This window comes from Astatotilapia calliptera, chromosome 7, assembly GCF_964374335.1.
Source record: "Astatotilapia calliptera chromosome 7, fAstCal68.1, whole genome shotgun sequence".
NCBI classification, from domain to species: domain Eukaryota; kingdom Metazoa; phylum Chordata; class Actinopteri; order Cichliformes; family Cichlidae; genus Astatotilapia; species Astatotilapia calliptera.
Genome location: NC_137428.1, coordinates 17,695,487 through 17,717,005, shown reverse-complemented (window position 1 = coordinate 17,717,005; position 21,519 = coordinate 17,695,487). Strand labels below are relative to the sequence as shown.

General features: G+C 42.2%; 1 protein-coding gene across 9 annotated transcripts in view; it reads left to right on the top strand.

The window, feature by feature from the left end:
- dab2ipb (DAB2 interacting protein b) overlaps nt 1-21,519 on the top strand; it is a 161,531-nt gene that overhangs the window by 122,626 nt on the left and 17,386 nt on the right. For all 9 annotated transcript variants that reach the window (XM_026173343.2, XM_080304153.1, XM_080304155.1 and 6 more), the window contains 6 exons: nt 378-932; nt 15,110-15,254; nt 17,123-17,267; nt 17,896-18,132; nt 18,256-18,457; nt 19,883-20,070. In XM_026173343.2, coding sequence (XP_026029128.1) covers nt 378-932; nt 15,110-15,254; nt 17,123-17,267; nt 17,896-18,132; nt 18,256-18,457; nt 19,883-20,070 — 1,472 coding nt within the window. The remainder of the gene's footprint in view (nt 1-377; nt 933-15,109; nt 15,255-17,122; nt 17,268-17,895; nt 18,133-18,255; nt 18,458-19,882; nt 20,071-21,519) is intronic.

The following is a 21,519-nucleotide window of genomic DNA, read 5'->3' as shown; positions in this document are numbered from 1 at the left end:
CAAAGGCAGTGTGAATAATGGGCCAAAAATATGCCCGCTCTTGGCAAAATCAATTGATGACATAAGAATGGGTTAGCACTCTGTGAAATAATGTAGGATATTTCTTAGCTCTTTAATGATCGGGAATGGAAGGGAGAAAGGGAGGTTTTTAAATTGCTTCAGTGAAATGTTTGAAATACTGCCGAGGTTGTTTTTGACTCTTGAAGCGGTGAGACTTCCCTGTCGGGGTCTGATCTCGAATTTTATCAGTTTGCTTTTCCAACTATGTGGTTTGTTTAGTGGATTTGTTCACTGCCTTTTTTTATTCAGTAAATTATGTTTATCATGTTGCTTTTAAAAATTTGATCAAACTACTTCCTGTCATCTTCCGTCTCCAGGACAACAGCCGACGGGTCGAGAACATGCTGAGGCTGTGGATCATCGAAGCCAAGGATCTGCCGGCCAAAAAGAAATACTACTGTGAGCTCTGCCTCGACGACTCGCTCTACGCCCGCACCACCTGCAAGCTCAAGACCGACAACGTCTTCTGGGGAGAGCACTTTGAGTTCAGCAACCTTCCCGCCGTCAAGACCATCACAGCCCACCTCTACAAAGACACAGACAAGAAGAAAAAGAAAGACAAAAACAACTACATCGGACTCATCAACATCCCCGTCGCAGCTGTCACCGGGCGACAGTTTGTGGAGAAATGGTATCCCGTCAGCACCCCGAACCCGCCCAAGGGCAAGACGTCTGGTCCCATGATTAGAATTAAGGCACGCTATCAGAGCATGAACATCCTTCCCATGGAGATGTACAAAGAATTTGCAGAGTACACTACCAATAACTACATGCTACTGTGCTCTGTGCTCGAGCCTGGGATTAGCGTCAAGAACAAGGAGGAGATGGCGTGCGCGCTGGTTCACATTCTGCAGAGCACTGGCAAGGCCAAGGTTGGTAGCAAAGATCCTTTATTTCAGATGTTTCCACGTACCTTGCCATGAGGTAATGACAAGACATTATGAAAGCTCACAGGGGTTAACTGTTCCTCCGCTGCCTGCTCATCTTGTGAACTGTTGACCCTCTCCTCTGCTGTAATGCAGAGCAGACAAAGACCAGACAGACAAGTGATTTCCTCTCGCTGCACCAGCCTGTATTACAGTTTTAACTCAAGCTAATCCCTCGCACATATCCCCCCGCAGCGCTCCGCAGCATACCGATGCAGGACCGAGCACTGCTTGTCTGTAGCACTCCAAGCACAGGGATAGATTAGCTCACCACAGTGGTAGCTAAGCCTCCCATGACAGCAGGTCGTTGGGACTCAAATAATCTTCCATCCGTCTAAAATAGCTGCCTTTGACTTTTCTTTGACGGCACAATATTTGTGTTTTCCGTGGGTAAAACATGATGCTATTTTGACCTTACATACTGTAGCTATGAAAAAAGTGGAAATTTGTGTCAAAATCAAGTTTTATGAGCACATATTGTTCTGATACAGTATGTGGAGAAAAGCAGTAGGTTGTAGGTTTTGCTCAAACATTTGTGAAATAATGGGTCCTTCGTTGTGCGTGGTGCTGTAGTAAAACGCTACCGTCTGGTAACAGCACAGCTAAATATTCCATGATTAACTAGTAGTGGGATTTATGCTATATGGAATTGTTTGGGAACCACAGCGAAGTGACAGATCACGTAAAATGACAGAGCCTGGTTGTCAAGTGCTGAGGTGCATACTAGATAAGGCCCTGATGCTTTCAAAGCTCATTAACATTAGCACAAAAACTGTGTGCTGGGAGCTTTCGGCCCTTCTCCCTCCTCTAACCCCTCAGGTGGCCGCCTCTCCCCTGAGCCTGGTTTTACTGGAGGTTTCTTCCTGTTAAAAGGGGTGTTTTTCTTTGCCACTGTTGCCAAGTGCATGATCGTAGGGGGTCATCTGATAGTTGGGGATTTCTCTCTGTTATTGTTTATATATAAAGTACCATGAGGTGAATGGTAAATGGCCTGTATTTGTATAGCGCTTTACTTAGTCCCTAACTAAGTAACTGGTGATAGCAAGCTACATTGTAGCTACCCTGGGGCGCAATGACGGAGGCGAGGCTGCCGGACACTGGTGCCACCGGGCCCTCTGACCACCACCAGTAGGCAACGGGTGAAGTGTCTTGCCCAAGGACACAACGACCGAGACTGTCCGAGCCGGCGTTCGAACCGGCGACCTTCCGATTACATGACGTACTGCCAACTCTTGAGCCACGATATTGTTGTTTTGATTTCACACTATATGAAATGAACTGAATTGAACTGAAGTTGTGTCTTTCAAAGGCTCCCGTAGGTGCGCTATGTATCAATGTCTATCACATCAGCATCACTTCGTCTTTTCTTCCTCGTCAGTTTCCAGCCACAGTTTCTGTTTCTGTTTAGTTTGCTTGTCAGTTTCTCATCAGCAAAGCTTTGGACTTTCTTTGACTTTATCCCGGCTCAGTGGGGCGATGAACGATTAGCGCTTAAGAAGTGATGTCAGTACACAATGTACTGCCACTGTGCTGGTTTTAGGCTCAGCACTGATAGCTGCTGATTGATGGGTGGGGGTGAGGCCGCCCCTAGTCCCCGCAGAGATGCCTACTTCCTTAATTACTTTCAATTAATCCCAGACTTCTGAGGAAAACACTGGTACTCTTGGTTCTTTCTCACCTCCTCCCCGGTCTTACTTCCCTGCTGCTAGATGCACATATGCTGGAGCTGGCAGCAAGAAGTGCTACTCCCAAATGCTCATCTTAAAAGAGAGACACAGATAATTTCCCGAATACATCTGTGTTTCAAGAAAAGTCCTTTTAAATGTAGCCTTGCATGCTACATACTGACGCCTTTAGAAGAAGAGGCAAAGAACAGTCTGCGGTTTGATGCGAGCACAGACTTAATGATAGCTGCTCTTAAAATGCGGAGTGTTTGTTGTGTTAACTACTGCAGCTTCTTTCTTTCTGTCAAGGCTTCAAGACATTGTAAAGTGGTCTGACATTTTTAGGCGGCTTACTCACAAAAGTCTGTTGGGTTTTTTTTTCCCTTTAGCCTTGATAAATCAGAGATGGAGCAGTCACATCTCGCCAAACAGCACCCTGTATTTCCAACAAATCACTTATTCTAAAATACTTTTAAGCCTAATGATGATGTTCTGTGCTGCTGAACACATGCTTTAAATGGAGACGTTTCTGCGTGCGTTGTAGAGTTTGTTCAATTTGGCGATTAAGTGTTTTTCATGTCTTGCCAACTTACTTACAGTCTTCCTGAGAATTGGTGAGATATATTTAGGAATCGAGCAATTTATTTGTGCTGAGATAGACTCTGGGAAATCATGTAGGCTCGGCTTTCTGCAATTGTTTAATAAAGCCTTTGGTTATTTACTTCCCTCAGTATTATTGTGTAGTCTTCTAACTAGCCAAGCTCAAGTCAAATCCATGAGTCATTTTTCTCTAATTCAGTCTGCACCAGACTGGATTTTGGCAGCGTGGAAAAATGGAGACGATGCATTGCCGTAGCATTGGACGCTGACAAAAAAACACAGCACCCAGTGGAGTTGAAGTGGAGGTGAAAGTCTCTTTGTGGTCCTGCTGATGTGTGTTGTCTTTAATCTCCCATGCACAGGTCAAAACCAGCTTCTAAGTGGACCTGGAGTTGTTAGATGCAGATTTCAGGCTGCCGCAGTCATCAGTATGCAACACTCCTCGACTTCTGTTTCTTCTTGTGACATTTTATCGCCCATCACCAACTAATTAAGCCCTGCATATTCTGCTCTGTTGCACTCCTTTTCTCTTGCCCCCCCTCCCACTTCCATCTTTGTCTCCCTTCATCTCTCTTTCATGCTTCGTAGCATCTCGAGGCCAAAGGTCTCTGGAGAGATGTCATTACTGATGCTGTATTGATGTCTCGATGCATCGGTGAGCATAGGCACACCCTGCTTATAAGAGATTATGCACACACCGTTGTGTGATCACAAGAATTTAGCAGGCAGTTTATTCACTGTGTTCATGACCATTATGCCCAGGTCAGACTACATACATTTATTCGCACTTCAAAATAATGCTTACTTATCTTATATTGAGCCTCGTTGTAACCGATTGTCCTAAAGAAGCTGTCTTAAGGGGAAGGGAGCTAAAAAGTTCCCTTCCCCTTAAGACCATCCTCACTTTCCAGCTTTGTTCTGATTGGCTGACCCTTCACAAATAGAAAGCTTGAGTCACAGATGGGTAGGGGGACAGCGTTCACAGCTAGAGCTGTGTGCCTAAGATGACCATGTTAGGGCTATCCCTCCAAAATGCCAAATGTAGAAAAACTGCTTGAAATTTAGCATTTAAAAGTCATATTCTTTTCACTGCAATTCGGGGATTAGTATAATAATTGTGTGAGAAATCCAGTTCTCAGTCTGCAGGTTTTTGGTGCTGTTAGGGCTCGACATTGGGTCCATTCTTACCCTGTGGGAAATGGTGTTTTGTCTGTACACCCAAGCAACACCATTTGAAGTTCCCCAATGACAATAACAAGCCATCTGCTGTATTGGAATTGCCCGGAGAAGTTCACCTTCCCTTTTTTAAAAAAAAAAGAAAATGTGGAAATATCCACTGCTGGCATTATTGATCACGTCCTCTTGATACTTCGGCCCTCGGGAAGATTATGTTCTAATTTTGTTGCCGCTCATCTTAGCTGGCTGTGCGAAGCGGCGATAAGGATTATTCATTTTTATGATAACTGGCCAGAGGGCGGGGGCGTTCCAGTTATTATGCCGTAGCGTTTTATGTCACAGCTCCTCGAGGTAAACTAACGGTCCTGCTTAAGAGGGAGAAATATGTGGGCTCTCCTCTGTGCATTCTGTTAGTAAATTGGTAAGTCAGCCCACAGCACAGCCTCACTTGTGTTAAGCGTTTTATTAATGTATTTTGCACTGTCATCAGCAGGTAGCGATGCTCATTGCGCAGCTGTGGCACACAGGCACAGTCGGCTTGCGCAAACACAATATAGTGTGACAAATGATTTACCAACATAACATAAAGGGCTCGGGTAGTTTTTGTATTCCTTTGGGCTTTTTCATTGTGGCTCGGAATGAATCGGTTGTCCCTTGATGGGGCCGGTGAGCATTCAGAACATGATGGCGGCTTGTCAGTGGATACCCTCCCCATTAACAGGAATAATGTGATTAGTGTATAATACACACAAGAGGGCACACTGAGGACAATCTCCTAATGCTATAGTGTGCTGGCCCCTTCAGCACACTGGAAATAACTGTAAAGCACGTCAGTGTCCTTGCTCCTCTCAGCGTCTCTTGTGTATTTGCGATATAGATGCGGCACATCATACCGTTTGACTTTATAATCATTCTGCCATGATTTTTATTGACCTTCCCCTGACAGCGTGGGGTGACACGAGCGGTGAAAGCATTTGAGCAGCATTTTCTCCAACAGGAGGAGAAAACTAAATAAGGGAGATGAAGCCGGAGCATACAGAGTGGTTTTGTTTCACCTTGTAGCAACACTGTTTTTGACTGTGGAGCCAGACAGCAGCAGGGAGGGAAAACATTCAGCTCTACAGCGATGCTCGGCACACATTGATCTTGGAAGTCTTTTGACATATCTGCTCGCACTAAAAATATCTGCAGTCTCACTCTCTTCTGCTCTCTCTGCTCTCGCTGGCTGTTTTTTTTTTTTTTTTTTTTTAATTGTTAATTTCCTTGCTTTTACTTGCATAGCATGCATGCATGCATGTGCAGCGAAAGGCATACCAATAAACAGCACGAACACGGTGCTGAAACAGGAAAAAATATGAAATTTTGAAATGTAATATATATGCAAGTTCTGTTTGATGTTGCCCAGCTTTAGCAACATGCTGAGCCTCACTCAAAGTGAGCTTCAGTTCGACTAGCTAGGCCATCTCAATTTTGTGCCGGGTCACCTTTGATCTTCGAGTTCCCTGTCCCCTCAGCGAAAGTGCCTCCATTTGCTGCACTTGCAGGGAAGAAAGTCGATGGTCATGAAGCTAAAAAATAAATAAGAATGTGGTTCAGTCTCTTTTGACATAGAAAGATGTGACTCTAGTTTTGGTGGTTGCTCCAGACTTAAATACTTCAACATGTAATGGAGGGATTTCTAACATGGGTGTTCATCCTCCAACATGTATTAATCTTCTGAAGAAATTTTCATTTTGGGATTAATAAGATATAGATTGTACAAAGGTCACGATTTAATTGAATTAAATTAGAATCTAATGCTAATTACCAAATGTTTTTATGCTAATGCAATAATCATGGTCACTGTGATACTTGGCAAACATCAGCATTCTTGTACATCAGTGTGAATATTAGCATACCGAGAGTTGGCTCAAAGCGCTGCTGCACCGGGTGCATTTTCACAGACACTCTAACAAGATGTTGACTTTTAATTTTGCCTTTAAACAAACCTTCAGTGAGTTAATATTAATCTTAGTGGGGTATGTGTTCTGTGTTGTTTACACCAAAAAATAAAAAAAAACACCCGCAGTAGAAACAGGCAGGAATGACTCATCAACATCTAATGACTTAATATGAGCCTTGTGATCAAGGTCTACCTCCTTTGTGGGTATAACGCTTTAGGACCACACGATGCATCCCTGCAGAAATAAAAACAGGGGTTAGATCCAGAGCTGTTCTGTTAACATGTTTCTGCAGCTGATGACATTAGCTGTAAAAACCTGGTCAAATCTATCATCGTAATGATTATCTGCACCAGCAGCTAAATCAGGAGGGTTGCAGGCTTTCCGAGTTTTGTGTGCAATGACAAACGTCTGTGCCTACGGGAGGAACCGCTTCCATTTCCGTCCAGCCTCTGGTCCTCTCTGTCAACCCAATGTGACCCTCACAGGAAAAGCTGCAGGGCTACAGTGCTGTAATACTATCCACCAGAGCCCACAGGGGGGAAAGACCAGAGAGGGCAGCAAGTGATGGAAAGATGAGATGGCTCATTGGTCAAAATGTTAATGTTGATGATTTTTGCACCCAAATGTATTGTTTTATTGTTTTTTTTTTTAACTTACTGTTTTTAACCTAATGTTTAGCTACCACCTTGTAGTGTGGGGGACATTACTCCTTACTTTTCTGAATAGTAATGCAGTACGCAACTTAATTACTCACCAAACAAAGTAATTGATTACACCACTCGTTCCATTACTTTCTTGTTACGCCATCAAATGACCTAAAATGCACAGTCTCATAATTACCATTTAACAATATAAACCTTAGACCACACTCCAATACAAATCCCTATCCTAATGAGGACCAACTGCATCTTTCTTGTGGTCTTTAGGTGTGAACACAAAGCACAGATGAAAACAACCAAAAGAGGCTTCAAAGTTATCGCCATAGTGCTCGTCACTGCCTTGATGCCTTGCTGAGTTACATTACTGTTACTGAAAAATAGAATGTGATTACATCAATTATGTTACTTTGTAACGTGTTACAACCAATGCTGCTGTCTTGTAGTTTACATACTGGTACAGTATTGGTATAGCAATAGTTAAAGTTTTTCTTCTCCCTGCTCTCACCTTCAACCGTTCATGGTAGATGCCCCTCCCTGAGCCTGGTTTCTTCCTGTCAAAAGGGAGTTTTTCCTTCTCTTTGTTGCCAAGCGGCTGTTCATAGGTGGTGGAGGGGAGGCAGTTGTTTTGATTTAGGGCTACATGAATAAGAGTGAAATGAATTGAACCACCAACAAGTAACTTCTATGTTATGTGATTTCCAATAAGTCCGAGTAGCTCCTCAGTCTGTGAATCTAGCTCTGCTAAATATTGTTTTTAGTCACGGGAGAGGGAGACAAATGAATAAACAAAAAGCATTTATGCCGAATTGAAACCTTCATCCATGCTCTGTTGGACATCGGTGGAATCAAATTCGAAGCACCGTGAAAGAAAAGAATAAGCACTGCTATGAATTAATTTCAGTAGTTTGAATTCTGTCACGTACATTTTCTACACCCAACACAGCGCAGTGTGCATTTATTCTAGCCACTGAATGTGAGGTAAATTGATCTGTCAGTATGAGAGACACATATAGACAGTTTTAAAGGGAAAGAGTTCAGAAGAGCATGTCGTTACCGAACATCTTTTTTTCCTCTTTTTCTCTTCTCCTGCCCCATTACTTCCTTTTAAGGTATTTTATTGCTCTCACTGTTGGATGTCTTCTTTATATTGCCATAGAAACACAAAAAAATCTCTGAGCCAGTGCAAAACATAAACATGACCCCTTTTTTGTGTGCTTCTCCTCTCTCCCTCTTTTCAAGTCTCAGTGTTTGCCTTGCAAAGCACAGCAGTTGGAAAGTGTGCCATTTAAAATATCAGTGCTTCTTGTTGTCTTTGTCATTGTCAGAGGCTCTTGCAGTGAGAGCCCTGATTGTTATCGTGCAGATTATCACGTCTCTTCGGGCCTCAAAGGCCGTGTGTTTGGATTTCAGCTCCAAAGCACATGCAGACACTTGCAGAGGAACATCACTGAATATAGATGTGACACCGCTTTAATGGCAAAGTAAACCAATACGTAGGGAACTTCAACTTTCTCAACAGGAGTTTGTTCCCTACTATTTATTAGATCTAATGAGCCTTGCTGCACTGCCTAGCCTCCCTCTGACCCTATAGTAATATCACCCTCCTTTCTCTGCGCTCTGTGTGTTGGGCTTTTTTGAAGCATGGCCTTCTTGATGAGATGTGGCAGTGATATAGGGAGCGTTCTAGTTCTCCTTATTAGCACTGAAGCGGAGGGAAGGGGCGGGGGCATAGGCAGCAGGATTGAGGGCATCAGAGAAAAGGCTGGAGGGAAAAGGAAGGCACTCCAGACACTTTTTAGGACACGATTGCTCAGACCATTTAGATGCTAGTGGTTATGTATTACACTAAATTATGGTCCGCGTATAATAACTCAGCGCTGTTCTGTTTGAATTTAAAGTCCGCGCAGTCATTTGTTTTTACAATATGCAGGTATTGTAGAAATACCACTAGACAAGACTTAAAAAGTCAATCCACTGAACACCTTTTCGCACTGACCTTCATAGTCCACAGAGGATAAATCTCGGTGACTTTCACAATACCCTTGTTTATCCTCCTGTGCCACCCAGTGGTTAGTTTTTGTTGTCCATTTTTCAGAAAATACTTGCAAAATTATTTCATTTCCCATCATCCTCTTCTGCACTAGTTTTCATACCCCCGTTCTTCGACTGTCTTTTATTAGTTTCTTCGGTTGAGTTGATTTGTTTTTGGTTAATAATAAAATACAAATATGTGACTACGTACACCCGATGGCCACTTTATTAGATACACCTTGCTAGTACCTTTAGCCTTCAGAGCTCCCTTAATTTTTCATAATGTAGATTCAAAAAGGCTGATATTCCTCAGAGACTTTGGTCCTTATGGATAAAATGGCATGATTACACTCTGCAGATTGGTCAGCTACACAGTCATTATGGAAATCTACTCTTCTACCCCATCCCAAAGGTGCCTTATTGGATTGAGATCTGGTGGCTGTGAAGGTCAGTGAACTCAAAATAATGTTCAGAAAACAAGCTTGAGATGATCTGAGCTTTGTGACATGGTACGTTTCTTGCTTGAAGCAACCATCAGAAGTACACTGGGATCAAATCGATAGACATGGCTGGAAACAATACTTGCTTGTTTTCATGTTGCTTACACCGATTTTGAACCTACCATCCAAACGTCACAGCAGAAACTGAGACTCATCAGATGAGTTCATGTTTTGGTTTTTTCTTTCTTTTTTCAGTGGCACTTGGTATGGTCTTCTGCTGCTGTAGCCCACTTGCTTGTGAGTGTTGTGCATTCAGAGATGCTCTTCTGCAAACTTTGGTTGTAATTGTATAACTTGTTGCGTGCAAAGCAGTCTGGCCATTCTCCTCTGACCTCCGCCATCAGCAATGCTTTTCTCCCAGAGAACTTTTTCAGACCATACTCTGTAAATCCTAGAGATGATTGCGGATAGTAGGATTAAGCATAATCCCTTTAAATCTGCATTTTCTGCAATACTTGGACCAGCCCATCTGCCACCAACAACCATGCTGCCTTCAAAGTCACTTAAATTATCTTTCTTCTATGTTCTGGTACTCAGTTTGAACTTCAGAAGGTCTACATACCAAAGTGAAAAAAAGAGAATAAATAAAGCATGTGGCCCGATGTGCCTCTATATTCACCCTCTGGTGTTTGAAAGTGTTAACATTAAGCTACACAAGGCCTGAATTGGCACTTATAATGATCACTCAAAGCACTCAGTGGCCACATTCACACAGTGCACTTGATCAGTCCCTCATCCACACACATAAGCCCTCTGAGGCTCAGGGAGAACATGCAAACTCCATACAGCAAGGTTCAAACCCAGAACCTTCTTGCTGTGAGGTCACAGTGCCAACCATTAGACCACCGTGCCACCAGCTTCAAATATTTCTTTCATTGGCGTTGTGATCTTGCTCGTATTAGCATATAAAAGAAGAGACAAATTGCCACCTTCCTGTTTTGTGTTTCCAGCAAAAAGCCTGTGACTCTAAAATAAACTAGACAACTTTGAAATAAAAATAACCAAAGGAGTGGGCAGAGCACTGATATTTTTAATAGCACAGTCAAATGAGAACCAGGTTACCAGTCACCACATGAAAGATTATAAACCACACCAAGGAGCTTGGTCAAAATAATGTATGCAGTGTGTACCTCATGCCCATGTTAACAAATTATAGACTTGCTCACCTCAAACTGGAAGTCATGGGCTCTGTCTTCTTTGTATTAGAGGGGATTGCATCTAATTTGTGTTTCAAACTACCAGCAGAAATTACTGTTGTTCATTTTGCCCGTCTTGATGTCTTTCTGTTTGCTTTTCCCCATCTCTCTCCTCCTCCTCCCCTTCATCTGACCGTCCTCTCTAATAACACTGGGATTGGCCTCACTTCAGTAGCCATACTAGGCACAAAAAGCAGAGAAAATGAAGCAGCTGAGTTAAGGGAGAGACACACCTCAGGTCTAATTACGTGCTGGGTGTCCATTCACAACAGCCATCAGCTTTCTTTAGTTATTTATGTGGTGTGTGCTGTTCTGCCTTATTTAGTAACAGATTTAAAAGAAAAAAAGAAGCTTCACAATCCAGTACATTCTTGACAAAATAGCTTTGTAATAAACAACAGATACACTTAACTTGTAATTGGCATAGATGAGAGGCCTCTATCAAAGAACGTCATCCAAATAAGGGTGATTTACAGTCCCCATAGAGCCCCAATCCTCTTTGGAAGTTGCTATGGTGGTTTTCCAAATAGATTTAATGTGTCTTTTTAATCATGAGAAGAAGTAAACTCCACTCGGATAGGTTTGAGCTTTGCACGTCTGAAAACTTTCAAGGACTTCCCAAAACTTAAAGTTACAAAAGTTCTGTGAGGTTTCACAGGGGAGCCAACAACCTTTTTTAAGTGCAGTCACATATTCTCGCTGGCACTGAGATCTGGACTCTATTTTACCCACTGGAGTGCATTGTTACGAGTCACATTAGAGTAGCTGGTATTGCTTTCACTTTCTCATCAATGAGCTAACAGGTCAAGGTCAAGGTTCTTTATTTGTCACATGCATAGTTATACAAGTATAACACACAGTGAAATGTAGCCTGACACGCTCCTCGACATGTGCAAAAAAATTGGGGGGGTGTAGAGAAAAAACATTATATATATATATATATATATATATATATATATATATACACATACATACATATATACGTATATACATATACACGTATACATATATACATATGGTATCAGTGGGATCACACTAGCCCCAGCACCAAGGAGTTCTCATAGAGCATATTCACTGTTAAAACACCCAATAGAGATGTCCAATATTGGGACTTGCATTAAAAATTCAAAAAACTGTTTAATAGGTGCCCTCTTCATGCACCATTTAGTCAAAGATCGGACCACACCCCTCTAAATCTCGACCTGTAAAATTAAGTGATTCTGTTTTGCCCTTCCTTACAAAATCTGCCCAGAGACAGACAGACGTATAAACACCTGCCATTGTGGCAGCTTCTGTTGCTGTCACCAGAGGCACATTTTCCCAAGATGACACACACACACACACAGACAAACCTACAAGCTGAAAACAATACCAGCCATGCAGTTACAGCTGGTGATAATGTACTGTAGTAATGACTATAAAGTAGTCATGGGACTAAAAACCAATGTGGTGGCGACTGTCGTGCCTGGTGTGATCCCATTATGAGATCATTTCTAGTGTTTCTTTTTTTCTGTCCCTTAGTCATCGAGGGTGTTTTGTTTTTGTTTTTTTACTTGTAAAGCCGTTCACACCAGATGATCTTTATATAAATAACATTAAAGTTTGGTTTTTTTCAATCAGTGTCAAAAAGTTTCATTTGATTCCATCTTGTTAGAAAACAAGACATAGCAGCTACTTTTACAGCTGGCAAATTATTTTTATATTCAGCCATCTAAAAATGACATTCATACACAAATAGCCATCGCACCTACTTTGCACATCAGTGGATGATTGGCTCCCTGTGGTGCATCTTTGATTAGCCAGAGAACGGGATGCTCCAGCAGTTATAGAAACCGTCTGATAGTGTGTCCCCCCCCCCCCCCACGCAGCACCACCTCCCCCTCCGTTCTTTAAACACCACCGCTCTGTCTCCTCTTCCTCTCCCTCCACGCATCTGTCACTTGCGTCTCGTCTCCCTCGCTGCTACGCTGGTTCCCTAGCTTAACAAGCTGCTGGGGGACTTACATGAGAGTGCACCCAGAAATTTGTTGAAGGGATCCAAACAAGTGATGATTCATCCCCAGATGGCTCTATTTCCATCTCTCCTTTTCTTTAATACCTTAATGCCCGTCTCCACCTGTTTCTGCAGCTCTACAGAGTACCTGATCGATTTGAATTGAAAGGGCTTTTTCTTTTAGATTGATTAAAAAAAAGAGCATCCGTCCATATATTGCATCCATCAATCCTTAAATGAAGAAGAAAAGCTTCTTTTAAAAAAAAGTTGATGTGATGCTTTAAAGTCACAGCTTCTGTTGACAACTAGTCAAGCCATGTTTTGTTTTTGCTGCTCTTCCTTTTGCATGAATGCGAGGTGCAGAGATCACTCTGTGCATATGAATGAAAGTAAAGGAAACGCCTCCCCTTATTAGAGCTGTGGAAAATATTTTTTTGCACATACACAGTTGCATTCCAAGTACGTGTCGATACAAGAAATTATTTTGATTGCCTTCATTTTAGTACGACAACATTCGTGTTCTCGTTTCTCGTTTCACACTGAGAAAAAGGTGAAATGGTAAATTACTTATCACGGCGACGTCTTTCATATGATTTCTTGAATGTACTTGTATACGTGTGAGGTTATGAGCCAACTATTAGTCATTAAAGCTGGGTCAACAGTGTTTTTGTAAACAGTTAATCACACCAGCTTCACTTAAAAGAAGTCACTGTCCTGACTAGCTGGTAAACAGGATGTAGCATCTTCCCTCAGTGTGTTAGAGCACAAAAGATCTGTCTGTTATGAAGTTTGCTAGTATAACTTAAAAGGCATTGCTATGGCTCACCTGTTTGAGCTTGTGACCCGGATGCTGAAAGCCACAGCAGGGGCCTCGGTTTGAGTCCATTGTGTGTGTGTCGTTCCCCCTCTGCTGCTTTCCCGTCCATTTCTGTCTCTGAAATGTCACAAATCAATCTTTTTGGGACTGTTTTTTTTCCCATTTCTTGAGAGGGCATTTACACACCCATAGTTAGTTTTACAATGGCGTTTGGTTTCATTTCACACAGAGTGAAGTCCGATAGCTTCAGTACAGAAAACTCAAGAGCGTCAAATGCAATGCAAAATGTTGTTCGCTGGATTCACATCCGCAAAGAAGACTATTACAAAGCAATGGTTCTGTCCTGACATTTGTATGGAATCATTCTGGAGACGATGTCTTATCCGTGTTATTGGTTTTGAACATACTACAGCAAAATTAAATGAAGCTCGACCCATGACTGTTGACGCTTGGAAAATCTTCTCATCCTGTATATGTCTGTACCCCCCCCCCCCCCCCCCCCCCCGCCCCCCCAACCCCGTTTTAAATCAATAAAATGTTGATCACAAAAAAAACCTCAAGAGCGTTTGGTCCGCTTATCGGCCAGATACGTCTGAGGCAGGAGTAACAAAAGGAAATACAGGAAGAAGCTGCCGTGTTCTGGACTAGTCTGGACACAGAGAATTTACTTCAAGCATTTGGAATAAATCTGTGCAATTTTAATTCATTGTAGAAGGTAGTTGTGACATTTTGTCCACAGTGCATATCTGTGGTACTCTGCCACATCCTGGAATGCAAAGCACACTTGGTAATTGAGTTGGATTGAGGTAGGATCACATTTTCACCTTAAGCAAACAACTCTGGGGTTTGTTAGGACCTGGAACGATCTAATCTCCTTGGTTGGCTGTGGCTCAGGTGGTAAAGCAGGTCGTCTACCAATCAGGAGGTCGATGGATCCACGGCTCCTCCTGTCCAGTGTGTGTCTGTGAATGTTAGACGTACAAGTTAAGCACTGTGTGAATGAGACTTATAGCAGAAAACATTTAAAAACAGAATGTAACCATGTAAGCACCAATCATTTTAATTTGAATTAGGTTTTTTTTCAACAGATCCTAATTCTAACAGTGAGTTGGAGCATCTCAAAAGCTGTGATGGCATTTAGTGCTCTGCCCAAAGAACAAATATAACTTTAAGGCTGGACTTGGTGGAGGGAGAGAGGAACTCAATATCCTGTTTTGCTTTGTTTTGCAGCTTCTTTAGGAAGTGGGTGAAAATGAATCAGATGAAACTGTATTCAAGTCCAGGCCTTCTTATTTTTCTCGCCACCACCAACTCTCCCCTGAGGACACATTTTGTTTTCATGGCCATTACACTGAATTTCCATTATGCACTGTCATTCGTTTTTCCTGTTTAGCTTTTTTACTTCCAAGCTCTCACCTTCTTGCACGATTCAGCTCTTTGTATAATTGGACAGACATCTTCATCAACTCATTCATTATGTGCATGCGTTTTGAGAATAACAGTTATTAACCTTGTGCTCGTCCTGTTTTGTTTTTTTTCTGTAGGACTTCCTCACAGATTTAATGATGTCAGAGGTGGACCGCTGCGGGGAGAACGAGCACCTCATCTTCAGAGAAAACACACTGGCTACAAAGGCCATAGAGGAATACCTCAAACTGGTGGGACAGAAGTACCTGCACGATGCCCTCGGTTAGTGATTGGAAAGGGAGCTTTCTTCTCCTGCACGTAGACACTTCCTCTGATGTCTGTTTATCCCCCGACCTTTTTTCTAACGTCGAAGCGGAGCGTACACGACACAGGTTGGGAAGGATTAAGAGCAGTGTTATAGTAAATATTAGTAAAGGGCGAATATCACCAGGTGAGCTTGTAAGCTGCCCTGCAGTGGCCTGATGGCTGTTTGTGTGGCTTTATAAAAGTGGCACGTGGAGAACGGAGCCTCAGGTGGGAAGAGGGGAGGGAGCAGAGGTGGCCAGGCAGGTGATAAGGTACGGGAAAATAGAGTTGGTATAAGGAAAAGACAAGTAAGAGACAAGCAACAGGCTGAGGACATAACATAATTAGCACAGTATCAAGCAGGTGGACCTTTCCTCCTCTATCTAACATTTAAGTATACGTCCGCCAAACCACGCTTTCTAATATCCTTATTGGGAATCATGCCTTTCAGTTTCTCTGCCATAACAGTGAAACTCATGCTGACTGTAAGTCTCTTTTTTTCCCTCAGAGTGGACGATAAGAGAGAAAGACGGTGTTTTTCTGTTAAAGGGTGAAATTGCAATACAGGCTCTATCGATTACTGGGTCATTCCATCCCAACATGGGCCCTCTGTTCGACCGTCTCCAATTTTCGTTAATATTTTATGGTCCAAAGTTTGGACTTATGTAATGATTGCTGTGAAATCTTAGCTTTTTGCCCCTCGAGACACTTGCAGTATTTTTTTTCCACACATTGAAATCAGAGGCAACGTTTCAAGATGAATAGCTCAAACATTTTAAAGAAATATGACAAGTTGTACCAGGAAAAAAAATAGAATGTCCAAATAGAACTAAATAGAACTAAATGTAATTATCAGATAATAATTTAGTTAAATATGTGCATATTTTGAAATCAAAATAAATCATAATTAATTTTTTCTTGGTCAGATTTTACCATCAAAGATGAATGAAAATTGCATTTTTTTAAATTTATTGACTGAATATTTCAAGAGAGTCCAGTGAAAATGTCAGGGTTTCATCTTTAATTGTTTTTGAGATGTTAATGTTTAAACTTTGCCTTTGATGAATGTCACTGTGCAAAAATATGGCTTGAATGGGCTCAATGGACCGTTTTTCAAAAAAGAAATGGCTTTGAAAGATATTTTTCACAGCGGTCATTATATAAATTCAAGCTTTGGACATTAAAATTTGTATTCAAATCAGAGACGGTCGAGGAGAAAATATTCTAAAAATGTTCTTCTGAGAAGAGACAAAGCAGCAGAAGCTAATCTGTAAATGGCTCCCAGCCTTTCTGGCACCTATTTTTAAAACTTTAGATTTTAATTTATTTATTTATTTATGGTATTCTGCTAGTGTTTGTGTTCTTCTTGTCCACATGAGTGTCTCTTTCTGGCTGTCTTCAAATTGCTGCTTGTTTCCTTGCGTGCCTTTCACTTGGCTGACTTCAGACAGAATTTGAGGTCTGGAAAATGATGCATCACTGCGTTGCTTTTATTGTTTGACGTCTGGCTAACCGTTTGATGTCACTGGACCCAGGGTAGCACAAGGACGGCCAAGCTTTCCTTTTTAGACCACCAGAGACTCAAGACGCTGCTGTTCCATTTTCAGTCACACTGATTAGAGAGGAATAAAAATCTCAGACCACGGCCAAACTTCAAATTCGCTACTTTTATGTGTTGTTGCCTTTTTTTTTCCTTTACGCAATTCTTCTGCACGACCTTGTTTGGGTTGTGCGAGTCTGACGGCTCTTGTTGTCTTTGAGAGCTCAACTGATTATATGACATATCAACAAGGAAACATATAAGTAAATATATTCCTTAACTCTTTTTGTTTTTTAATTTGTAGGCGAGTTCATCAAAGCTCTGTACGAGTCGGATGAGAACTGTGAGGTCGATCCATCCAAGTGTTCGTCAGGTGACCTGCCAGAACACCAGAGCAACCTGAGGATGTGCTGTGAGCTAGCCTTCTGCAAAATCATCAACTCATACTGGTGAATGCTGGAGCTTTTCTTGTTTAAAAGTGTGTTTAAGTGTCTCCAGTGTGCACGCATTGTAACTTTTATCCAGGCTTCATCGTTTTGTATTATAAACACTGCTACTGAGGGGGCTTTTAATTAAGTTTTATACAATGTAGCAGCAGCTGCCAGATATGTAAATACAAACAACTGTTGTTCTAAGTGTGATTATAGCAACAGCTCAACAATGATTTAAAGAACCTGCTGAGAGGAGGAGACGCATCACATGATGAAGGAACCTCATGATTAATGTTCACTCAGCCTACAACCTTGCTACATCCAGCAGCATAGACAGTAATATGAAATACTAATACCATACAAAAATATGCATTATTATATCAAGTACACAAGTGCCGGGAATGAAGTCTTCTTTATATAACACCAGTTTAAAGTAAAGACCCTACAGTGTCAGAGTAAAAAACCCCGACAATCAGACGATTAGCTTTGAGCAGCACTTGGTGACAGCAGGAAGGAAGAACTCTCCTTTAACAGGAAGAAACCTCCAGGAGGACCAGGCTCAGGGAGAGGCAGCCATCTACCTTGTCTGAAAGTCTACATTTGGATCTCAGAGAGTAACTTCTCTCCTCTCTCTAATCGCCAACAGTGTCTTTCCACGAGAACTCAAAGAGGTTTTTGCATCGTGGCGGCAGGAATGCAGCAACCGAGGTCGACCGGACATCAGCGAGCGTTTGATCAGCGCTTCCTTGTTCCTGCGGTTTCTCTGTCCGGCCATTATGTCCCCCTCGCTTTTCAATTTGATGCAAGAGTATCCCGACGATCGCACGGCACGCACGCTCACGCTCATTGCTAAAGTCACGCAAAACCTGGCAAACTTCACCAAGTAAGTTTCTGCTTTTGTTGTGTGTTTTGAAAACACCTTCTATTGTTAGAGTAGAATTGTGGACTTAAAACTCTGCTACGTTGTTTTTCCCCCGTTTCTCTTTCCTGCCCCTGTTCCTAACAGATTTGGTAACAAGGAAGAATACATGTCCTTCATGAACCAGTTCCTGGAGCACGAGTGGACCAACATGCAGCGCTTTCTGCTAGAAATCTCAAACCCAGAGACAATCTCCAACACAGCGGGCTTTGAGGGCTACATTGACCTCGGCAGGGAGCTCTCTACATTGCACTCCCTTCTTTCAGAGGTGGTCTCCCAGATGGACCAGGTACTTAAAAATATGTTGGTCATTAGCTGTCCATCAAGATCTGTGTGTGGTCAGCCGTCTGCGCAAGAGAGACAAAGAAGAGAGTGCAGGCAGGGTGGCGTGAGCAAAGATGGGTGTCAGGGGTGATTTGTGACAGAAGCATAGCCGTGAAAGGGAAGGTTTTCAAGACAGTTGTGAGACCTGCTGTGATTTACGGTTTGGAGGCAATGGCGTTGACAAAAACACAGGCGGTGGAGCTGGAGGTGTTAAGACTTTCATTAGTAGTGGCCAGGATGGACATGATTAGAAACTGGACAAAGGACGTTGAACTGCCAGGGAGGAGGAAAACGGGAAGGACACAGACGGAAGAAGTGAAGGAGGACATGCAGATGGTCGGTGTAACAGAAGAGGATAGGGTGAGGTGATCTGCCTAAAGGGGAGCAAACGCAGCTGATGTGCCGCTGCCCCTTTCAGGAAGAGATCCGTGAGTGACAGGGAGAAGCGCTAATGGGAGCAGCGCAGCATATTGAGTTGGGGATGGCAGCTGATCAGACATGAATGAAACATTCTGTCACTTTGAAATTTCTTCCTGAGTGATGACTCTCCGATGTAAACATAAATCACAGCACGGCCATTGATTTAAACTTAAAATCAGGACTTTACCACAGCTGAGCAGGCGGCCTGAAAAATGGCTCGTGACGACAGGTTAACGCGCAGTTAATGGGCCACATTAGAGTCAATATTTCATAGTCCTTCTGTTGACTGACATGGAAAAATGTGTACATAAAAGCAGATTTATTGGAAATTTGGCTGTATTGAAAGACCAGCATATGTGAGCACAGAGAGAGGGAAGCAGATATAAAGCAGACGAGATTAGCTTGCGCTAAAACACAAGGGTGGAAGTAAAAACCCACAACAAAGCCGTATTTATTGGTTTATTGATTTTTTTTTAAATTATTTTTTTTTATTGATTGATTAAAGGTGAGATCCTGCTGCTCAGGATTTCATCTCTCTAGTGTAGATCAGTATGTTTATCCTACATCATCAGTAATTTATGATGGCATTACATAAACAGTGCGCCGGGGGAGAACACACTGAGGCCGGGGCGAGGCATGTTCTGGGCTTATAAGGACATTTCCATTAGCCGTGGTAGCAGATGGGAAGCTGGTGGTAGCAGATGTTTTTTTTTCTTACTGTAGATCATTCTACCTAACCCTTTCAATAATTCAGAAATCAAAGTCTGGTTGAACCCCACCCCCTGTCCATCAGACTGCAGTTTAATTATTCGATGTGGCGTGGGGGAAATAATGTCTCAGAAATATGCAAATTACAAACTCAAACAAACTGCACTTTAAATAAAATTGAATTAACGCTGCCACTGAAGTGGTCCGGAGCAATATTTAACATGGATTACATTTAATTCTGACTTCTTATTATTATTTGCAGAGTGCAGCCTCTAAGCTGGGTCCTCTGCCCAGGATCCTGCGAGAGGTGAACACAGCTCTGTCTAACCCGTCCAGTGTCCAGATGACACCCGGCCAGTCCTCCGAGCAAATGGGCTCGCCTCCTGCTGAGGCAGTCTGCAGCATTTCCACCGGCCTGCAGAAGATGGTCATAGACAATGACCTTTCCGGGTAAGACATTTTAAAATATAAATACACTCAAATTTCTAAAAAGAGAAATGCGAAAAAAGTGCTGAAAAAATACCATGTTTGTGCAGCTGAGGTATATTTCACCACACCGTTGTGGTATCCAAAGAGTCAGCTAGTACATGTTTAAATTGCTAGAAATAGAAAAATCACTCAACATCTATGCCGCAGAAAAAAACGAAGTGGTCCTGAAAGAGTCCTTTCATCACTGAACAATTAAAAATAAATAAATAAAAGGGATCTGCCAGTGACTCAGCCTTCTCCTAATGATATAGACTTGAAGCGTTTTGGAACATTTGTTCAATTTTTAGAGAGCTGAATACCCTTAAGTGTAACATATAGCGCAGACATGTCTGAGTTTGTTTACAGTTTTTAATAATGTACATCTTCTCCAGCTCCAACACTAGCAGCCAGCTCTGGGCATATTTGATTACAGGTCGGGTCTGGAATTGATTTGAGAGATGGGCTACTTGCAGGTAGTAGATGTGCTGGAAGGAAACTAATCTCTGTCACTTGCAGACTGATATCAGTCTGATATCAGTCTGCAATTTCTCGTAATGCAACAATTAACTGTAAAACATTTTTGTAAATCTTATATCTGTTGCCTTCTACAGAGGCAAGTTGCATTTAATAGAAATTCACATTTGCACTCAGTAACCTTTCTGTTCCACAGGAATATAACCACAATACAAGCAGCTAGCAGCCACTTGAGTCGAGTCCCCTCATGTTGTGCTTATTGACAAAGACTCATTCAGACTGATGGCAACATGTTGGTGATCTGCGTGCATTTATAAATGAAACAGCAGTTATTTGCAGTCGGTTCACGTCAGAGTGGGACTGTCTGCAGAAAGCCTCGTACCAGGTGACCTGTGCAACTGTCATGTGGTCACAGAATATAACAATGAAATATATTCACCAGCCAGAAGGTTGACATGTGTGTTTTTACTTGTGTGAGTAAGATATTAGCTTGCTCTGAATCAGGATGTAGTTTTATCAATGTGAGTGTGTGCACTAGTTTTACTTTGAGCCGATTTATTGCAAGTTTGCTTGGCTAATGTTATCACAGGACCCTGGTACATGAGATGAGCCATCTTTTTCATAGTATTTGAAGAGTATTTTCATTTATTTAATAAAATATCGATATTTGTGAGCCTTTCTCGATACAATATTGCAGAGAGGCTCTCTGTTGAATTGAAGTTGTCAAACCTACAAAAAACTAGTTGTTTTTTGGGCCATAACTCTCTAAGTGTTGGCCAGTTGTGACAAAATCGTACACAAATGTCTATGGATAGGACACAATTCCAAACTTCACTGATTTCCGGAGCCACGTAATCTTGAGGTGGTGATGAGAGTTGAGTGTCAGTGTCTTCTCGCGCTTGGCAGTTTTGCCGAGTGCTAATGTTTGCCAGGTGAGGCAGCGACACAGTGAAAAGT